This window comes from Myxine glutinosa, chromosome 11 (assembly GCF_964187855.1).
Source record: "Myxine glutinosa chromosome 11, kmMyxGlut1.1, whole genome shotgun sequence".
In the NCBI taxonomy this organism is placed as follows: domain Eukaryota; kingdom Metazoa; phylum Chordata; class Myxini; order Myxiniformes; family Myxinidae; genus Myxine; species Myxine glutinosa.
The window spans coordinates 131894380-131916899 of NC_136271.1; the positions used below are offsets into that span (position 1 = coordinate 131894380).

Consider the following 22520-nt stretch of genomic DNA (forward strand, 5'->3'; position numbering starts at 1 on the left):
CCTTTCTCTTCTGACCATCAACTCAGGCACCTTTTGAGTTAGGAAGCTGATATTTGGACATGCCAATGACCAGGTGATTTGGCTGCAAAGGCTATTTTTGATTTATTAATGAATCAATTAATCGATTAATTATTTAATTATTCGATTAATGACTAAAAAATTTATTTTTAAAGTTACAGATTCTGATGAAATGGTGGTGGTTTATGTGTTCTCTGACCGAATTGATTAATAATTTAATTTTTATACGATTATTATTTATTTATTTTCATTATTAATCATTTATTTATTTTCTTTCTCATTTGAACAATATCTCAGGCACCTTTTGAGCTCAGAAGCTAATATTTGGACATGAGTGACCAAGTGATGTGACTATCAAGGATATTTTTGATTTATTGATTAATCATTTAATCGATTAATTATTTATTGATTAATCAGTTAATTATTTAATTTTTTATTAATGACTTATTTAATTAAATTTCTAAAAGATACATCTTCGGATGAAGCACGAGTGGTTTAGTTATGCTATTAGCCAATTGATTAAGAAAATATTTTGTGATAATCTTTTATTGATTTTAATTATACAATTAATCAATCAATTAGTGTACACCTCTCCCTCCCAATGCAGCCTCAATGAGCTGTACTGCGGTATTGCCGGGCGCCGGAGGCGCCCCGGCAATGCCGCGCTGTAGGATATTTAATTATTTGGCATGGGGGCGGTGTACTTTGAATGTATCTGTACTTGTTCTAATCTTGTTTTATAACCAGCAATAAATTATCCTCCACTGGAACACATGCCTGTGACAACCGCTCGGCATCAGTTCATAGGAAACAGTTTTAGTTTGGCTTTCGTTGAAGTCTTGGCTTCAGCAGGCAACTGTGACCGCACGTGTGTGGTGGCATCCAGTAGTGAGGTTGCTCTCAAACGCGACAATACATCAAAACACATACGCAATATACAGGTTGTCCTCAAAGCTTTGTTCCGGTTTTATAATTCTATTACAACCAAACAGGAACAAGACTTTATGGACACCCTGTATCTACACACATACATACACATACCAGTGAACCAATTTTTGTCTGGGAGCATTATGGATTGGGTGTCTGGGAATGCATTTGTGCAACTGTGTATTCCTGTGTAGGAAAAACTTGTTAAAATGTTTACTTGGGTCACTTTCACTACTTAAAAAAAACAAAAAAACTTAAAGTTAGGGAAATTGGGACAGAAAATCCCCTTTTCCACTTTCGATAAGCATGAGCTATCAATTATTTATGCCATGGATACGTTTGATTGGCAAACTAATTTTCCCACAGAGGTAGAGAATGCACATGTTTACGCAAGCTCAAGTACAATGGTGAAGCGGTGACGTGGGCTAGGTAAGCACTGTACAGTTTACTTGGGCAACTAGAGGGCTGTCATCTGAGATCGCTGATGGGTCCTGGTATAGCCAACTCATAACATTAGCCAATCGGTGGCACTTAAAATTCTGCCCGATAATGAAAACGAGCATTCCTCCCTCCCCTCCCCACCCCAATATTGGATTTTAAAAAAAATGGTTACGGACCAGCATATTAATTTAATTGTGCTTTGGTGAAGGTTACATTTGCTGTTAAGTTTCCGGACTCTGGATAAAGGGATCCACAACAACAACAACAACACGAGGAGGGGAAAGGTGATGGGTCTACTCAGGCCATCATGCTTCCGAGGTCGACAAAATGAGTACCAGCAAGCTGGTAACGCATTGCTTCAGTAGCACAGCCATGCCCCAGAAAATTATGCAGCCACAGGCTGCATATGAATAAATAAATAAATACCCTTCTGTCTCCTGTCGTATGTTGGTTTCACCCTTAAAACAACACTATGGGCACATCAGTGTCATTATTTATTTTCTGCCATAACGCCCTCCGGTTCTGAGCGAAGGTCATATGCAACAAATTGCTAATTGAAAAAGATTGAATTTTTTTTATTTATTGAAAATTAAAATAATTAGAGTTGTAAAAATGTTGAATAATTTTAAATGGGGGTGGGGGGATTTTGAAAAAAAGAATTAAATAATGGAAAAATTAAATAATTGAACAAATAAATAATTAAAAAATTAATTGAAAATTGGAAATAAGAAATAATTGAAAATAAATAAATAACAAAACGGGTGGAAAAATTGTTTTGAAGAATTAAATAGAAATGAAAAAATTTAAACTAGACAGGCCACCTATGGTGGGCCACTTTATAACTGCGGACAGTTATAACCAGGTTCCAGCCTGCCTTTGATACAAACCCACTTTGATTGGACACGTGACCCATGATGTCGTCTTCTTTTTCTTCTCGATCAAATAATTAAAAGACCGTACGACCAATCACATTGAATTTTTAAACATGTATTCCTCTTGAAGACTAGATCATACTTGTAAAGTTTGCCTTCAATAACTTTGGTGGTTTCAGAGAAGTAATTATTTTTAAAATTAATTTTTCTTTGATCCAACATGGCTGCCAGACCATGTGACCAATGATTTATTCGTGAACACCCTGGTATCCCCAAAGTTTGGCGGAACATGTGTGTGAAGTTTCCACATGATCTGTACAGCCGTTCTGGAGAAGATTTTTCAAGGTTTAGTCCCCAAAAAAATATGGCTGCCAGACCATGTGACCAACGAGGTTCAAATTTAAATCCAGTAGATCATGTGCATGAAGTTTCAGATGTGGTCAACCGTTCTGGAGAAGAATATTTAAAAAAAAGTTTTTAATGTTCAATCCAATATGGCTACCAAACCATGTGAGGTCACAAATTTCCCTTCGCCAATAAAATAGTTGCGTAGATCACACAAGAAATTTCAAACTGGTCAGACTAAGTATTGTACTTGTCGAATGATGACGTCATCGTTAACAACACTTATTCCCCATGCGGAGTACCTACTTGACAATGAGCCATGTATCAAATTTTTTTCCCATCGAGCGGTTTCGGAGATATAGAGATACAAAGTTTTTGTTTTTGTTGAAAGGCGGTGCCCGTACCAGGTGACGTGATATCATAATTATCACTACAAATTCTACATGAGTAGACACATAGTATGGTGAAAACTTCGTGTCAATCGGACCAACGGTTGCCGAGAAAATGAATTTAAAAGTGAATAAACCCGCAAAAATCATATGGAAGAATAATAACAAATAAAATGAACAAAAACAATAGGTTTCCCAGCATGGAATGCTTGGAACCCGAATAATGGTAAAATTATTCTTCAAAAAGCAAGACAGCACAGACACCAAGAATAAACACTTAATGCCTCCCTCTGGGAACCATAAATACAATCACTCTCGCAAAAAAAAAAAATCAAAAAAAAAATCAGGAGAGCAATTTGACAGTTCTTGCAAAGATGTAAAAAAAAAGAAAAGTAAATTCAAACAAGAGATGTAAAAACATGAAATAACAACAAAAAAAAACCCCCCATGAAATTTATATTCTGCATATGAGCCTTTGGGTGATCGAGCGTTGTCCATCATGTGATTCCCTCTGCCAGGAAAGGGGCAGAGCTTGATGCTGTCAAGAAATGTAAACATATTTTCCGAATGCCGAATGGATTTTAATATAGAGAGGGATCGCATGATCCTGTATGGCATTGAACAAGAAAATGAGGCAATTTGGTCCATCATTGCTGTGTTGCACTCCCAAGTCGAATTTTGCTGGAGATGCTACATTCAAAATTTGCTACATTTATGGGCCGAATTGCTGTTGTTGTTTTTCATGGCGTTTCTTCCCCTAGCTCATTCTCCAATAAGTGCCCTATTGTGTCCCTCTACCCAGCTGTTGGTATGTTTCTCTTCCTTTCCACAGTGCAAGTCATTGCTCACCTCCACTCATTTGTTCCTCTTTTTCCCCACCTGTAGAATCAACTTCCGCATCTTCTTCAATCTCATTCTTCCCTCCAGGTCTTCAAGGCAGCTGTTCGCCAACATCTCAGATTGCGCCCAATCCAAAACAATTATATTTTCTACCCTTGTTAACCCCCCTCCAAAAAATCCCTCCTCCTTCCATTGTCCAGTTCTCCCTCCTTGGAGTTTCCTTCTGTATCCACATCGCCCACCCCTTGCCTCCTCTCCTCCCCCAATTATTGTTGTCCCCCAATGTGTCTGCTGTTGGTGTTTCCCCCCTTTCTCCACTGCTCCGTTTGCGTGTTTTGCGTCCTGGTTTGTCGGTTTCATCCTGATCCGTTAAGTGTACGAGCTCTTCCATGAGCCTCGACTACGTATACAAAAAATAGAAAATAAAAGTGTTTATGGCTTTGCTTATTTATGACAATCTTAGCGAACAACAATCTAAATAACCCGATCTTGATTTGGTGACCCACGTGTTTTACAAGCGGACAATAAATAATGTCAAGTTTAAAATCAAATACTGTGTACAGATTACTTCAGAGATCAAATGTTTTGTTTCGTCGACAGCAAAATAAAACCAACCTTGATAATTTCCTGACCAAGTACACCTCCAACCACAGGGCAGACCGGGCTGAGCTGAGAAAAACACGAGCTGAAAAACAAGCACAGCGGTGAGACCCTCAGCATACGAGGGGAAAAGCTTTGCACGGCGGAAGTCACAGATGCAAATCCGGACAACTTCTCCAATGTCCGGTACACAAGAAATGACCACTTCCCTGTTCTCAAACATCCCAAGCAGTCTTTTTCATATGCACAGATCACAAGCTTGCCTGTGGGTCACCACAAGAGCGGGCAAGTCGTGGCCGTCTGCCCCCTAAGCAGGATGTGCTCTTAAAATGCAGCTCATGCAATACAAAATGTCGCAATGGCTAAAACGCTCCCAGAACAGGAACTGAATGGTGACATTTCATTTTGTGATAGTGGTTAAGAGCACGTCTCGCTTTATGGACGTTGGTGCGTGTTTCATCGTTGCCGGATCCCTCCAGACAGCCACTCAACCCACTCGCTGGTCAGAACACCCACAACCAGCAGCTGCACGTCGAGTGAGTGGGACTACGATCTGAACGTGCTTTCTAAAGACTTGTACATTAAAGGGTCACCAATGTAGAACCAAATTTATTCACTTGTATGCAATGTGCAGTTTAGAGCCCATTGGTCATTAAAGCAAGTGGGCTTCAAACAAACTTCACTATTACAAATTTTCATTAGTATCTCCCAAGGGGGTAACAACCGCTAATATTAAAAATGTGTTAAAAACATCCAACACAAAACTCAGCCCTGTGGTAGTGATGATGACAGCGAAAGACGACGTTATATGTACATCTGAAGCAGTGTCCAATGGGGGCCTAGTCGAACCCAGACACAAACTATGACTACTTCTTTAACGACCCCTATTAATCCCACATCGTGATGTTGGCTAGGGAAAGTTTTTGACCCAAGTCTATCATGAACCGGCTGGTTACCCTCACCACCGAATTTGGATGGAGGTTGTGTGTTCACCCGTCTGTTTGTGAACAGGATATCTCAAAAAGTTGTGGACGGATTTGGAGGAAATTTCATGCAGAGGTTTGCTATACGACAAGGACGAAATGACTAGATTTTGGTGAAGATCCGGATCCTAGAATTCTTTAAAGTTTTTTTTCACCATTGAGTAATACGGCTAAAACCGATAAATAGCACAATATTTCAACAAGTTATGGACAGATTTGGATGAAACTTGGTGGGGAGGTCTCGTCGGTCTTGGTCTCTTCACACTCGTCCTGTGTGACGAGGACAAATCGAATCGATTTTGGTGAAGATCCAAATATAGATTCGCATACGAAAGTTATTAATTTTTTTGAAAGTGATTCTTCACCATTGAGAGATCGGGCGAAAAGCGATATACAACATGCTATTTCAAAAGGTTATGGGCGAATTATGACAAAAGTTGGGGGATGAGTTGGTTTGGTGACAAAAACAAGCCGATTAGATTTTGGTTCAGGTCCAGATTCAGCTCCGGCCTATCAGGGGGATACAAAATTTAAGCTGTTCATCCTGGCGGAGGTATGCGCTCTACTGTGGGCCGTTCTAGTTAATAATGTGTTTATTGTGTAGGAGACAAGTGTGGAAAGCAGTACAGCAGTGCTTAGACGATGAGTGATTCAGTGAACCCGATCTAGATGTCCTGGATCTATTAATGCTGTTCTATTTCATGGATGCCACAGAGCCTGGTGTAGCCTGGTGTTGGCTTAGCGGTTATGGTGCAGGCTTGGGATCCCAGGATCCTGGGTTCGAATCCCAGTCGATCGCTGAATTAACACCAGGGGGGTTGACTCAGCCGGTCATCCTTCCGAGGTCGGCAAATTGAGTACCAGCTTGCTGGGATGAATGATCCGGTGTGTACCCCAGTTTAGAATAGGTACACCGTGTCCCTGCGCATCGTAAGAGGCGACTAAGGGTTGGCGTCAGGAAGGGCATCCGGCCATAAAAACATTGCCTCAAACAGGGAACCATGATTGTCATGGGGCCCGCAAGGCTAACCCCCGCTCTAGCGGGGAAAATGGCCTTAAAACGATCATTCATTCATTCATTCCACAGAGTGAACTTTGGATTTCCTATTATCAGTGCAAGCAAATGCTGTGATAGTGGAAATTAATGTAACTACACTTGCAGCAAGGGATTGTTACATAAGGAGATTTGAAATGGACAAATGAGTAACCTGTGTCAAGACTGATCACATCACTATCAGGTCGACCACCAATTAGTTATTAACTGCGTTTTATTGTCGCATCGCACAAAATACTGAACAGGTGTTCTGAAAGAATGGAGTACCAATGAAAACGAACCAATGGAACACGCCTAATACATGTATCATCTTATGCCAGAAAGTGTGTGAACAGCCCAAGAACAATCTCAAAAGTTTTCATGTCCGAGATTTTAACATTAGACAGGATGCTTCTCTATTGTATTCGATTTACAAACATACATACATATTGTAACATGGAAGGGGAGAGGGGGGATCCAGAGATAGATTGTGGTAAGTGTAGCATGGATGGTGACATCACGTAGCCAAGATTCCTCCCTGTATTAGCAAAATGTCCAGTGCCAAGTTGTATGCAATATGTGCACCAAAGAAGTGGTGTGTGCTAACCTTTAAGATAGTCAGGGTAAGGTTGTATAGCATAAAACCTCCTGTTTGAAAGGCAATGAAGGTGGAAGGTTTGTGAAACAACGGCACGAAGAAAGCGCTTCAGACCATGACAAACTGTCGGGCATGTGCAAGTTAGCCATGGTGGTGAGATGCACTGCAAAGCCCAGAGGGGATCAAATACCTTTTTCCCAATGCACACGCCCCGCAGGGTGGGAGGTGAGAACAAGGTGTCGCCCACACCAGTGTCCATAGCCAGATTTCTGTCTGGTTCTCTGCCTGTCACTCTCTTTTCTCTGGGACATCATTACGGCGTTCTGTGCTTATCCATTTCTGAAAAGCTTTTTCTTCGCTTACGATGGGTGCATGGGCGATGAAATGTGCATCAACCACAGTGGGCTGAGGGTGGGGGTGGGAGTTAGGTGAGTGTTGCATTAGACTATGGTGTTTGTCGCTCTTGAGGGCATAATGTTTGTAAGCTGCACAGGAGGCAACGCTTTTTGTATGCTTGCATCATCATCTAGCGCCATCTTAATAAAAGCTCTCCTGCACGGGGTCCGAGTCGGAGTTCAGATGTGTACCGGTTGTACGGGTCAAGCAAATAGTCCACCTCCTTTGGGGACAGGCTCAGGATCCTCAACGGAAGTCCCTGATGAGGAGGCAGGAGAACTGGCATCTGAGATGGGACAAAGTTTTCTCACCATTCACATGAAAGGTGAGAGAGAATGGTGTTGTGTATATCGTTTTGTGTTATTTACTGGGACACTCGTGTTATGATAACAATTAGTCCTTCATGTCGATATTTTTACAAAATCAATGAAAATACATTTCAAAATTTTCAGTTTACTCGAACGCACGCCACTTTTTCCCCGATTGAATGTGCCGGTATAATCGACAGTTTGGAAAATGCGTTATCGAGTTGACAAAATTGTTTTCAATATCTTAGGGCTAGGAGTCAGGGCTCGGAGTTAGGGATCTTTGTTTCTTTCACATTTCTTTGTACTTCTTCACATTTCTCCTTATTCATTCTAATTCTTGCTTGTTCTTTGTTTCTCTATTTATTCATCTCTCTGTCCAAGGAGAAGTGAATTATTGTAGAAAATTTTCTGGGAGGTTCACTTGGCTGCGCCTGGGTGGGTTTAAGGGTTGTGGAGTAGCGGCTGAAACCCGAATCCTATCCAGGTTCCTCCTGATGACTCAATCTTTGCTCTTTGCTTATTCGGGTTACTTCTGATGACTCCAATGTAGTATTTGGTTTTCTGTTTCATTATCGAGCCGATAGAGATATCGCCCAGGCCTAGTATACACACAAAAGACAAGGGACACAGAGACTATATAATAGAGATCAATTCCTCTCAAAAAGAGACGAAACATGTACTGTATGTGTGTCTCTCGTTGGTTGTTAGCTCCATATGTAGGTCTCATAAGGTGGAACGGAAACCTGTCAGGGATCGAAGTATCCACCTCCATTTTGGTAACGGATCATGACTCATGGACCAATATGTGAAGTTTTGTTATTCTCAATGTTTTGGTCTGTGGGTTATTTTTAGGAAACTTTTAGGACGTGTGTGTTTGTTTATATGTTTGTGTGTGCGTGCTTGTTTATATGTTTGTGAAAATTCAGTTTGTTACGTAGAAAAGGTCACCTGGTGAAATTCTCAGGGATAATGTTTTTCTCAAGGCCATGGCTCTCCAGAAGTTCATCTCGCAGTTGCAGCAGAAGATCTGTGTCGGCGGTGAACATAAATGGATCTGGGTCTCGGCCCTGCTTTGTTCGGAAGTTAAGCAGCACTGCAAAGGCCCATGGAAATCAATGTGAGAAACTTTCACAATAAAGCAAGTAAAAGTCCACAGTCGTTAACTGTCCAGATTCAAGCATAATTATGTGTTAATAAATGTTAACTCAAATAATAATAAATCACATCTCTTTTCAACATACTTTTGAATCGATAAATATTTTAAAGGAGAACATGCTAGGAAGTGGTGACGTGGGAGATGGAGTTTTAGACACAGCATTATTTTGCTCTTATCTAAACCTCCAGAACAGATTGGGGTGAGGTTTGACTTGGGAGTGGTCTTGGGACACACACACACACACACACACACACACACACACACACACACACACACACACACACACACACACACACACACACACACACACACACACACACACACACACACACACACACACACACACACACACACACACACACACACACACACACACACACACACACACACACACACACACCAAACTGAGCAAATTTCGTTTTTCAAGCTGTGTACACAGTGCCATATAGTCAGGCCATTTTCAGTGCCTTCAGAAAGTATTCACACCCCTTGACTTTTGTCACATTTTGTTGTTACAGGCTGAATTTAAAATGGATTAAACAGAGATTTTTTTTTTGTCACTGATCTACAAATAATACCCCAAGATGTCAAAGTGGAATTTTTTTAATTGAATTTTTCACAAAATCATTAAAAATGAAAAGCTGAAATGTCTTGAGTCAAGAAGTATTCTACCCCTTTGCTACAACATCGCAAATTGAACTCAGGTACATCCAATTTCCTTTGAACATTCTTGAGATGGCTCTACAACGTGATTGCAGACACCTGTGGCCAATTCAATTGATTGGACATGATTTAGAAAGAAACACACCTTTGTATACAAGGTCCTACAGTTGGCAGTGCAAGTCAGAGCAGAAACTCTACCATGAAATCCAAGGAACTGTCCGTAGAACTCCGTGATATAATTGTGAAGAGGTATAGATCTGGAGAAGGGCATAAAACAATTTCTAGAGTGTTGCAAGTTCCCAAGAGCACAGTGAGCTCCATCATTAGGAAACGGAAAGAATATCGAACTGCCCAGACTTTTTCTAGAGCTGGCCGTCCGACCAAACTGAGCAATTGGGCAAGGAAAGAACGACCTTCGTCAGGGAGGTGACCAATAACCCAATTACCACTCTGACAGAACTACAGAGTTCCTTGGCTGAGGTGGGAGAACCTGCCGGAAGGACAACAGTCTCTGCAGCACTTCACAAATCTAGGCTTTATGGGAGAGTGGCCAGAAGGAAGCAACTCCTGAGAAAAAGGCACATGACAGGATGCCGGGGATTTGCAAAAAGGCAAGTGAAAGCATGAGGCAAACCATTCTGTGGTCAATGAGACAAAAATTAAAGTCTTTGGCCTGAATGTAAAGCGCTACATCTGGCGGAAACCGAGCACAGCTAATCACCCATCTAAAACCACCCCTATCATGAAACATGGTGGTGGCAGCATCATGCTATGGGGATGCTTTTCAGCGACAGGGAATAGGAGACTTATAAGGATAGAGAAAACAATGAATGGAGCCAAATACAAGCAAATCCTTAAGGAGAACCTGCTTCAGTGTGAAATACCTTAGACTGTGGCAAAGATTTACATTCCAACAGGACAATGACCCCCAAGCATACAACCAAAGCAACACTGGAATGGCTTCAGAACAAGAAGATGGAAATCCTTGAGTGGCCCAGCCAAAGCCCAGACTTGAATCCCGTTGAGAATCTTTGGAAAGACTTGAAGATTGCTGTTCACTGACTCTCCCCATCCACCTTGACAGAGCTTGAGCAAATCTGCAAGGAGGAATGGGGGAAACTCCCCAAATCCAGAAGTGCAAAGGTGATATAGACATGCACAAGAAGACTCAAACCTGTAATCGCTGCCAAAGGCACTTTCAAGAAGTATTGACTCAGGGGGTTAAATACGTTTGTAAATTAAATATTTCCGTATTTCATTTTAATTAATTTGCAAAAATTTCTATAAAAAAAAACAATTCCACTTTGTGACATTAATGGGTATTAGGTATAGATCAGTGACAAAAAAAAAGTCAATTTAATCCATTTGAAGTTCAGGCTGCAACACAACAAAATGTGAAAAAGTCAAGGGGTGTGAATACTTTCTGAAGGCACTGTGTGTGTATATATTGTTGCGGATATGGGATTTACATCCATCCATATCCGCTTGTAAATATTCCCCTATTTCCTCAATACTTCCCAACTATCCCCAATCCCCCATTCCCTAGTCCCATTTTCTGTAAACAACACTCTGTAGACCCGACCTCCCCCTATTTCCCCCATTAAATGTCGTGCCCAGGTTCACCGCATCTCATGTAAGACAACTATAGGACATCTTGCTAGTTATTCTTAGTCTATGTCAGTTAAGGACTCGTTTCCATTAATTCTGACCCTTCGTTGCACCAGAATGTGATTGTATGGCACCGTTAGGAAGTTTAGGACCTCCCAATACCTCCCCGCAGCTCTTCCTCACGGTTCAGCAACAACAACAACAACAGCAACGGCAGCGGCGTGCACAGGGAGTGCGCGTCCTCACTCCGGCTTGGTTGGTAGGGGGTGTTGGGAGGGCACGAGGCCTTCCCAACGAGCCGCCATCGAACATGTGCTCGACGGGGTTCCCAAATAGGGGCTCCCTGTCAGCTCCTCGTCAAGGGCGGAGCCCGGTAACCCCCGCACCCAATGGAAGCGGCGGACCGGCCCCAGGGGGGCGGAGCCAACCAGCCGAGGGCGTGTCACTCCCCGCTGAGCATGCGCAGGAAGAGGGAGGTGACGTCAGATGCGCGCTGAGCTTGAAGAAAGAGAGACGTCCCTTCCGAGCGCTGTGACACCTCCCTGCATCTCTTGGACCGTGCTCGATCCTGTCCCCGAGCCAAGGTGCACCTTGTGCTATCAACCTACCTGTCGATTCCTGCCATCAATCCCTGTGTAAGTCTACCTTGTTCCGGTTGTCTGTGGTCTGTCTGGGATAAGATGCGACTGTAATTAAGTGCCCATCTCTTCTGTGTCTTTACCTCACTACCTTGTAATCTACCCCCTTTTCTCCACCACTGTAATTATACCCTCCTCCGGAGGTCTTGAGAACTGTACCCCTTGCGTCGTTCCATCTTTCCCAGTCGTCGTGTCCTTTCTATCATTGATTTGGCATAGCGCAATTTGGTCAACGTCTGGGTGGAATCGGGGTCTAGTCGGGGAATAACTGTTCGGTCGCGGCAATACCACCGCTCGGTAAATAACATCTAAACCGCGTCCGTAACAATATATATATATTGTAACGGATTTGGGAAACCGTGCACTGTGTGTAATTTATTGTAAATGTACCCCCTTTGTGTAATGTAATGATTCATGTAAATACCTCCATTCGTTGTTGTAAAGGTCAAAGGTCGTCCTTTAGTTAGTCCATCGCACACACGTAGAAAACCATAGGACCTTCTCAATAGTTATTTCATTATTATGTGTTTCAGTTTAAGGCTGTGTCTCCACTAGTTGATCTTGCGTTGCATCAAAACAAATAAGACAGGCCCCCTTCAACCCCCACATTTTTGCGACAGCGGTCGCCATGCAAATGGGAGCAGATGCTCTTCTTTTCCGCATGGGGGCCGCCATTGAACACGAGGTTGGCTAAAGATCGAGAACCAAGGTACGGCTCTGTCAGCCCTCGTCATCGAAGGTGGAGCCAGAGAGCCCTCGTCATCAGGGGAGGAGCCAAAGGGCCCTTGCCAACCAACCAGTGCCGAGGTGAGCAAAACCAGTAGGCGTGGCATCGGAATTGGCAGCTTCATCGCACCATGCGCAATATAAGCGTGCACGCAAGCCTTTTTGCGGAGATGCGTCATCCAGCTGAACCGGAGAGAGTTCTGAGGAGTCCTGTGGAGAGGTGAGCTGGAGTTTTGAGGGAGGTGCTTGCGCAAGTGGCGGTTCTGCTGAGAGAGCTTCGGAGACGCATGAGAAAGAGCGCAGGAGGCGGAGGACGCCTGAGAAAGCTGCCGGTGTGAAGCCAAATACGTCGAGCTGCCACCCTGCTCGCTTCCAGCCCGGAGCGGACCTGCTTGCCGCGTTTTCCCGCCGCACCTTCCAGCCCTGCCGGTCTGCATGGACCCTTCTCTCCCTCCAGCCAATCCAACCTGCAATTCCTCATTCATGTGAGTCTGCCCGTCATCTGTCCTTTGTGTTGTCTGGGGTAAAAGTAAGCCTGTTTAAGCTAAGGATTGCCCTGTGTATCTTCTTCCATGTAAATTACTTCGTTCATCTTTTCTTCTTCTTTGGGTTTTGTGTAAATAATTAATAAATCCCTGTTCTTTCTTTACCTTTGGTTCCTTCTTTCTCATCCGATCGCTTTAGTGATTTCTCCATTGAGTTCCTGTGGTGCGATTTCGGCCAACGCTTATGAATCGGGTTAGTCTTTGTTAACGGCTCGAACTCCGGGTTGCTAAAACCGCTCGGCAACTAGTCCATCTAAAACCGTCGTTCAAGCATAAGTTAATCCCTTGTTCCCGGCTGGCGGTAGTAATTAGGTACATAGCGAACCCCTAGGCCTAACAAACCCTACCTACCGTCGGTCCGGGAAGGACGTTGTAGCTTCGAGGACTCACGTCGGTCAGTGATAGAAAAGGGGATCAACCCACCTTGGTAAGGGGAAAAGGCCGACGTTGAGATCCGTAACAATATATTGTTGCGGTTTTGGAATAAAGGTTAATTTCCCCTCTTAGTTAGTTACACTACAACATGTAGCCTCACTTAAGTTCAGTTATTTCTTAGTAAATGTAAGCGTAGTCCTTTCCTGTGTTAGTTTTGCATTGAGTAGGCCAGTGAAAATTAGGTGTCCTTATGGTGCTTTGGCTTGGTATTGGCGCTGAAATACCACGCGGCAGGCCTGAACAAGTCGACCGAGGCCGAAGGAAGGCGGAGGAGGAGCCATCGGTAAGCACGAGCCGCCAATAAGGGCTCGAGGGGAGTTACTTACCACTACGGCAAAAGGCGGGGTTTGGAACATTCGAGTCGGGCCAGGGCGGGGCCATATAACCCTGCCCCGAGCCCCCCACCTCAGTTCAAGTTATGCGATGAGTTCGGAGTTGAGTGAGCAGATGAGTGGAGGAGATGCCGATGAGTACAGACGAGTTGAGAGCGTGCTTCGTATTGAGTCATATCGTCTATGAACTGAGTTACCCCGTTGTACACGAACTTGCCCTGCTCCCCGCGCTCTGCACAGTATTAATCGCGCTGTAAAAGATGACCCGCGCCGGGCCACAGACGCGCGATTTCCCTCCTGCCTGCCTTTGCCTACATACGCGCCGCGAGGATTTCCTCCTGCCTGCTTTCGCCGGGATATGTGCTGTGACCGCCAGAGGGCCATGCCGGGTGAGCTGTTCCTGGAGCGACCGAAGCAGGCGCGTTTGGCGAGCGAACATTCTTCCTACAGCTCCCCGTGTGTGTAAGTGGGCCCATTGTCTGGGGATAAGTAAGATTGACTAAGTTCTGCCCTGTGTCCCTGTCCTTCTACCAATTCCTGTGAATAGTGTAAATAAATCCTGTTATTCCTTCTGATTCGACCGTTTTTGTCTTTTCCATCATTGGTCTCACATGGTACGAATTAGATCTCTCTAATCGGGTTCTATAGAAAGGTAACAGCACGAGTCACGTGGTACGCATTCCGCTCGGGCGTACTCAATTACGCGTGGTTCGTGCGAGACTCGATCCCCGCTTCCGCTGCGGCGTGGGTACTCAAGGTACGTGTGAAATTGTCCCGAAACCCTTTCCACGTTTGCCCGGAAGTGGCGACTCGGTCTCGCGGTTTTGAAGACCCAAGGAGAAAAAGGGGGCTTAATCTCCCCTTTGTAACGGGAACGGGCTTCGAAGATCTGCAACAATATATATATATATATATATATATATATATGTAGATATATATATGTATATATATATATATATATATATATATATATATATATATATATATATATATATATATATATATATATGTAGATATATATATATATATATATATATATATATATATATATATATATATATATATATATATATATATATATATATAAATATTGCATACAGTATATGAGATACAAGATACATAAATACACGTAGATGTGTAGATGAGACAGAGAGAGACATGGACAGATAGAAACTTGACAAACTGACACACAAAATAGTTATATGGTTACACTGGAATGTAGATGTATTTTGTTAAACTATGAGCCCAAGGTTGTTAAACAGCCATTTCTGTGTGCCCATTACATACAAGAGTCTGTCTACTTAACAATCTATCAACTGACATCAAATCCATAAACATTCATATACTACCGTGCAATAGCGTGCATCAATTTTTATAAATGATCCCTTTTTTTCTTTGGCAAAATTTTGGGGTGGCGGGGGTACGGCAAAAAACAAAGAATTATTCAAGAAATTACACAAAGTCGAGGCCCGTTGAGGAGTGAAGAATCTGATAATTATTCAAGAACATTGACATACATTACTGGAAGGAATAAGACAAAATATCCCAATGGATTTGAACTTGTTGCAAGACATGCTTTTCCACAATTGTATCAAATGGTAATCTATCTAAATATGACATCTTACAATCCACATGAACCCATTCTTGTTCTCTTCTCGGCCTTTCAACCTATTTGACTGACTGTTCGGAAAGACTACTCTGGAAGGTGGAAGCCAATTCTTGAGCATGGAGATAGAGAGGTGGAGGTGAACAATGCTTGGGTTTTGGGAGGAGAAGAAGGAATGTCACTGGTTTAGTAAGTGGTTACTCGTGCAGGGGCTTGGGAGGGAAAAAGGATGGTGGGAATGAGAGGTCAACGAGGGAGGAATGAGAGGTCAACAATATGTTTGTGGTGAGAAAGAGGGCATTATGAATCAGCCTCTTGGAAAACAGCACCAGCCCAGAGGTATGGAAGCCTTCCTATGATAGTGGAAAAACACCGTGCACATTATCAAGAGCTAGGAGCAGTCAGGGCCGGTGCAACCTTGAGGCAAACAAGGCGGTCTCCTAGAGCGGAAAAATTTTGGGGGTGGCAAAAAAACTGAAGGAATTATTCAATAAATTACACAAGTAAACAAGTAGACTTCAGCAGTGTAAATGAGAAGTCTAGATCTACGGATATACATCACTGACATCTATAGAGCACACGAGATATGTAAGAGATGGGAATTCCGTTTAAATAATAGCTCATGTTGGAAGCATTTTTATTTTATTCATGCTAATGTTGGAAGCATCCAGGCCCACGACGGAGACTCCTGTGGGCAGGACGGGCATGGCTGGCTTTGACAATCATGACACAAATCAGATGGCACACAGGCCAGTGGTCATGATAGGTATAGCAGCCAGATGATGTGGCTACAGGACGACAAGGTCGTCAGGCCGATGATATGGCCGACAGGTTGATGATATGCCTAGCAGGTAAGTGATACAGATAGGGGCTGGCAAGTAGTCAAGACAGCCGGCTTCACCATAATCTGTCCTAACCTCATCTCTCTGCCCACCTGATCTATATATTCTCCCACCTAGTCTGGGTCCCTCAAAGTTATATTAACCCGTGGTTCTTCTACTCTATGAATGCCGAAGTTTTATTCATATGAACGCACAATATTCATTATGCACATACTAACACACGAAAGTTAATCATGTTTGGGGGGAGGGGTGGAGTTTGGGGGCGGAAAACCGAAGGCTCGCTGAGGGCACCCAATACTCTTGCACTGTCCCTTGGAGCAGTCAAGGAAATAGTTAGCTCTACGGTATATTTCAAGATGGTGGCCTGCCATAAAAAGTAGTTTGGAGATGTAATCTGTCTTGGACCCAGACAAACTGTTTTTCGAGGCTCGTGGAAGAGCTAACACATAAAACATATACTAAAGGGAGCAACAGACAAGAGGGGGGGGGGGGGGGGGGAGGAGGGAAGCACAACAACAGTAGAGAACAGGGACATCAGGAGAACTGTGGAAGTGAAAGGGCTGGGGCAAGCCACATGAGATAAGCAAGATGGACACTACAAGGACTATCAGGAAAGAAAACCGATTTTGAAGGTGGATTTGGGGTGTATTAATGGGGGTAGAAAAGATCAAGGTTTTGGATGGGGGAAAATAAGAGATGGTGGTGGACAGCCACTTTGAAGACCTGGAGGGAGGAGTGGGATTGAAGAGAGTGTGGGAGTTTGTTCCAGAAGCGGGAAAAGAGAGAAATGAAAGAGCGGGGTGCCAGACCGTATTGAAGGCACGATATTTGTCAAGGGAGACAGCTCTGATTTCCTGTCATTGATGACCTCCATCCATTGTTGAGACAGCAGAAGCAGCATGTACAGAGTAGAATGACCTCGTCTAAATCTAAATTGATGATCCAAGATCAAGCCATTTGAGAAGAGGAAGGATTTCATATCAGAAGCGATGATGGATTCCATGACCTTGCTGATGGATTGGGAGAAGGCCGATTCGTCTGTAGTTGCAAGGATCTGTTTTTGCATCTTTTTTGTGTAAAGCGGTAATTGTTTGCTGATTTCCTAGCAGATGGCAGATGATCTTGAGCAAAAGAGAGGGTGAAGAGAACAGAGAGAGGGTGAGATAAAGTGGCAGAGCAGGATTTTAGGACCCGTGGGCTGATGCCATCTGGTCCAGTTGCAGAATCAGAGTCGAGGATTGGCAGAAACTTCTCCACTTGTCAGGAGAGAAGGACACAGAGTCCAGGACCAGCTGGGTATGACTGGGTAAGGTGGGTACAGAGAGGGATGGGTTTGGGACACAACATTTTGAGGCAAATATAGAGTTGAGGCATTCAGCTTCTTCATGGGCAGTGGCAGCTGTGTAGCCGTTTGAGGTAATGGAGGAAATGGAGAGGGAACAAACACCAGAGACAGATTTGACCAAATGCCACCAGGATTTGGAGGAGGGAGACAGGTTTGAGAGTTCAATCTTGAGAGTGGAGATATATAGTTTCCTGGCTCTCCTGAGGGTAGACACACACTTGTTTCGAACTTTGTGGAAGGAACTGAGATTGCCTTCAGTTGGATTAACCTTCCATGAGGCGAAGGAAAGTTGTTTCAGGGCAAGTGAAACATGGTTAACTGCAAGGACGACACAACCTAGACAGAGTGCACCTTTGAGGAAGGTTAACCATTATTTTATTGTTACCTGTTGGAGTTACTAATTGATTAGAACCTACTAGATATAGTGGCACACCTTCAACATGAAGAAAAATTAATCCTTTATAAGTCATCTAAATGTTTGAACCTGAACAAAGGGGAATGGGGGAAAAATACAGGAAAAGAAGATGAAGGAAAGTTGGTGAGTTGAAGACGATGATCCATGAAAAAAGAAAGTGAGACACCACCTCATGACGTCTCCCATATCGACTCTGAGTTTCCCGACGACAACTCACCCCTATCTCCCGACTTGCCGGCCACTGAGCGTCAGCTAACATGGGGTGTCTGTGTGCTTTGTCCAACTGTCCCCATCTGTCCTGAGAAAGGTCTGCCACACTGTGTCATTTAGCTCTTTCACGAGGATAAATTTTTTAAAGAGAAACCATAGACGAATGAGAGGCAATCAAAGTAATGAGGGGGATGAAAATTGGGGGGAGGGGAGAGGACGAGAGTGTGGGAGGAGATCAAATATTCTGCCATTCTGTGCACGCAATGTGTTGATGGCTCCTCAAGACCACTCCCATTTAGGGCAAGAGAATGAAGGAGGAAGCAGGAAGAACAAAGGAGTTATCGTGGTTAAGGATGCAACTATGAAGAATGCCAAATTGGCTTTTTTCAGGAAGATTGTTATGCGGTACCCAAGATAACAGGACTAAGGTAGAGGTAGAGCTGAACGTGTGGACAGTATTGTAAAAAGTGAAAGAATGAAGCAAATGAATGAACAGAAAGTATACAAAGTGAAGAATAAGTTTTCAGCAGAGTACACCATCCTTCAAGAAGGGATGTTAATCCAGCCATCCCAGGACCTTAACCATGCACTGGGGAATGCTAAACATCACAATGGGGTTATTCCATGCCAAACTACAATAGCACACGGTAGAGCACATACCTCTGCCAGGCTGAACAGTTTACATTTGGAACCCCACTGATAGGTCGGATCTGCATCCGGACCTGGACCAAAATCGAATCGGGTTGTTCTTGTTCATCTCGTTTTGTGGCAACTCATCCATCTCGTTTTGTCATAACTCATCCACAACTTTTTGGCATGCCATGCTCTATATCGTTTTAGGCCCCATCTCTTAATGTTGAAGAATCACTTAAAAGTTATCGTATCCAGAGCCGCACCTTCACCAAAATCGAATCAATTCTTCCTTGTCACACACCCAACATGTCCACCAAATTTCGCCCGATTCCATTCACTTTTGAGATATCCTGTTCACAGACAGCCCGACAGACGGACAGGGGTGAAAACATTACCTCCGCCCACTGAATCAATCACCCAAGATTGACCTTCTCAATTACAATTTCAATTACACTGGGACACTTGGAGAGGTCCAGCAAATAGATTTTGAGCCATCATTTCCGTCCTCCAGGTAAAAAAATGTTACTGAAACTTGACCTGACCTGGCCAACTAGCCATTGTTCAAAGTCCCATAACTTCTCACCAAATCAAGAGAGAAAGGTGATAATCAAAAAGAAAATATTTAACAGGAGTTATCCAGGGTAGAATGTCCTTGATGCGAAAAATTTGTTGTTCCCTTGGCTCTATCAGGAAATAGAGCAGTGTAGCCTTCAATTGCAAAATATAGGTCCATCCCAAATCAAAATACTGGATTTTTTTTTGGTCTGTCCTTGAAGCAGATATACAGTTCCTCAAATTTAGCATCAGGAGCCTCTCCTGTTTTTAATATTTTATTCATTAATGCATACGGTAATGTAGTCCTTCTGTCTAGCACACATAGTCAGTAGATATCGTCATCTTCCCAAAAGGTCAAGACAGCTTCCTCGACATGCTGAGGAAGTGTTCTTGGTTTCTAATGCTCGAGAGAACTAAGAAGGTCATCTGACCACTTCCTGCTCTCTTATATACTGTATTATGTTTGGGTGCAATCTGGTTATCAAGTCATACAGGTGTACACATTTCACATACGGCTTGTTCGTCTCTCTTAACAGTGATTCTGGAGGTTCAGGGATTGGGTAGCTTCCTCCATCAATGCACTTTGGATTTGTGCTGGTTTCCATTTGGCAAGTCCAATTTGGGACGTCTCACTCACCTTCTGGATATTAAAGGGGGGATTGTCTACAACAGTGTAGCAGCCATTCAAATCCTCTCATTTCTTCTTCCAAGGCTATCACATATTCAGGTGCACGACATGTCTACAGAGGTACCCCGAGGCCGTCTCACATGGGGCCATTATCTTCATGGCACACTGGAAGAAATATTTTGACCTGGTTTTATGTCACTACTCAAGCCGTGGCAGTAGGCCGGCCGTGCGAGTATTGCGATGATCCCGTCTGTGTGTTTGTTGGCAGAGTAACTAGACAACGAGAACAGCTAGAATAGCCAAATTTCGCATAGAGCTCACCGTGCTCTCCAAACTCTGTGCATATGAATCCAAAAAAACTCCACACATGGCTGACTCACTTCCTCTACTCTCGTAGTCAATGTGTGGCTCTCAACGAAATCCTTTCATCTCCTCTCCCTGTCAAGGCTGACTCTCTGCCGATTGTAAATGATTTGATATTATTTACATATTATTTTATTTTGATATTATTTGATATATTGATTTTGATATTATAATATTGACATTGACAATGCAATGACTCCACTCTCTGCCGCTCCATTCCTCATCCCTCATATCGGCAGTCTGCAGCCTCCTCACTCCCTGCAGACCTGGACAAAATCACAGACTGGTCAAACAAGTGGAACATGTCTTTCAATCCTGACAAATCTCACACTCTCACTATGTCTCTCTGAAAAGACCGACTGGACAACCCTCCCATCTACTTTTCTCAACAATCCTCTCCAATAAATTCTGTCACTCAAGCTTTTGGGTCTCACTATCTACCATGATCTTTCCTGGGAAAACCACATTTCCAAGCTGGCCTCCAAAGCCAGTCGCCGACTGGGCATCCTCCATCGTGCGAAGTCCTTCCTTGGCACACCTGAGCTCCTCGCCACATACAAGGCTTTCATCCGCAGCTCAATGGAATACTGCTCTCCCCTCTGGGTCGGTGCTTCTGCCTCACACCTAGCTCGTCTTCACGCTGTTGAAACCAAAGCTTTCAGAATCATTGGAATCTCCCGCGATGAAGCTAACTCCAAGAGCCTTTCACTCACTCACCACAGACAGGTTGGTGGTCTTTCTGTCTTCTACCGACTCCTCTCCGGCCTAGCTATCCCACCTCTGTCTGTGCTCAAGTCCTAGCAGTGTCTATGTGTTTTTTTACCTCTCCCACCCCCCTCCACCTTCCCATGCCTCCTTCCCCCAAGCCCTCTCCCTCCCACAGATCTCCCGATGTCCCTGCTCTCAAATGTTGTAGTTGTGTGCTGCCCTCTCTCTCCCCATCTTGTCTCCCGCTCCCTTTGTGTCAGTCTTATGTGTCAGTTTGTCTTTTTGTGATCAAGGTTAGCTCTTACAAGAGCCTCGACCTTGTATACAAAAAAAAAGAAAAAAAGGCTCGAGTCCTTCAAGGCAGTGATCTGGACCAAATCCTATTCCGAATCGTCATCAATGACCTCTCTGACTCTCTGGGAAATCCTTTTTATCTATTTGCTGATAACTCCACCCTCTCCCATGACATCCCTCATCCTTCAGACAGGCAGGCTGCAGCCTCTTCCCTCTCTTCAGACCGTGAAAAAATGACAAGCTATTTAAACACTTGGAATACACCTTTCAATCCAGACAAATCCCTCACTCTCCAAAATGGACCGTCTAGCAACCCTCACAAGCAGGAGCGGCAGGAAGGATTATGTTATTATCCTCTCTGGTGTGCATAGATTACAGTAGATCTAGGCTCGGGCATCAAGAATGTTAGCGATGTATTCAGTTTCCAAGTTTCTGCCCTCCCACTCTCTCTGTGATAATAAATATTTTGCTCATAAAAACCTGCACTTGGTCATTTGAGGTACGGGACATTGCCAACAAGCACGACTGAATTGGCTTTAAGAATCCGGTAATGGGCTGACTGGGAAACTTGCATTTAATGCACATATGGCGACATTCAAAAAGTATGTAACGCTATTTTTGAGTGCATATTGGATTAAACCTCACTAATAATTTAACACTCAACCCAAACCAAGCAAATGGAAATCTGACGCAACAAAGCTGGACAGTGTATATATAATCAGCAGAGGTCTATACAGGCCCAATGTGTTGCTGTTGTTGGAGTTCTTGTTGTGACCCAAATCAAGAACTCCAACAACAACAGCAGCAGCAGCAGCAGCAGCAGCAGCAACACGAAGCTCTTGTAGACCTACATGTCGCAGGTAAAAAAGAAATATACTTGTACATATGTACGGTAATTATAATGGTCCATCCATACATACAGCCCATACAGCTCCAAATGCCACCACACTCCCCCTCTCCTCCTCCTCCTCCCAAACATGATTCATAGTAAATATCACCATTTTAAATTTACCCTGTCCAGTGACAAGCCCCATACATGACCTTCCCGTCAGTGATAGGAAGCAACTA

General features: G+C 43.6%; 1 protein-coding gene across 1 annotated transcript in view; it reads right to left on the reverse strand.

The window, feature by feature from the left end:
* SAE1 (SUMO1 activating enzyme subunit 1) overlaps positions 1-22520 on the reverse strand; it is a 91331-nt gene that overhangs the window by 4344 nt on the left and 64467 nt on the right. The window contains exons 7-8 of the mRNA XM_078787141.1: positions 8699-8843; positions 4448-4517 (exon numbers count right to left, since the gene is read on the reverse strand). Of these exons, the coding sequence (XP_078643267.1) occupies positions 4448-4517; positions 8699-8843 (215 nt within the window). The remainder of the gene's footprint in view (positions 1-4447; positions 4518-8698; positions 8844-22520) is intronic.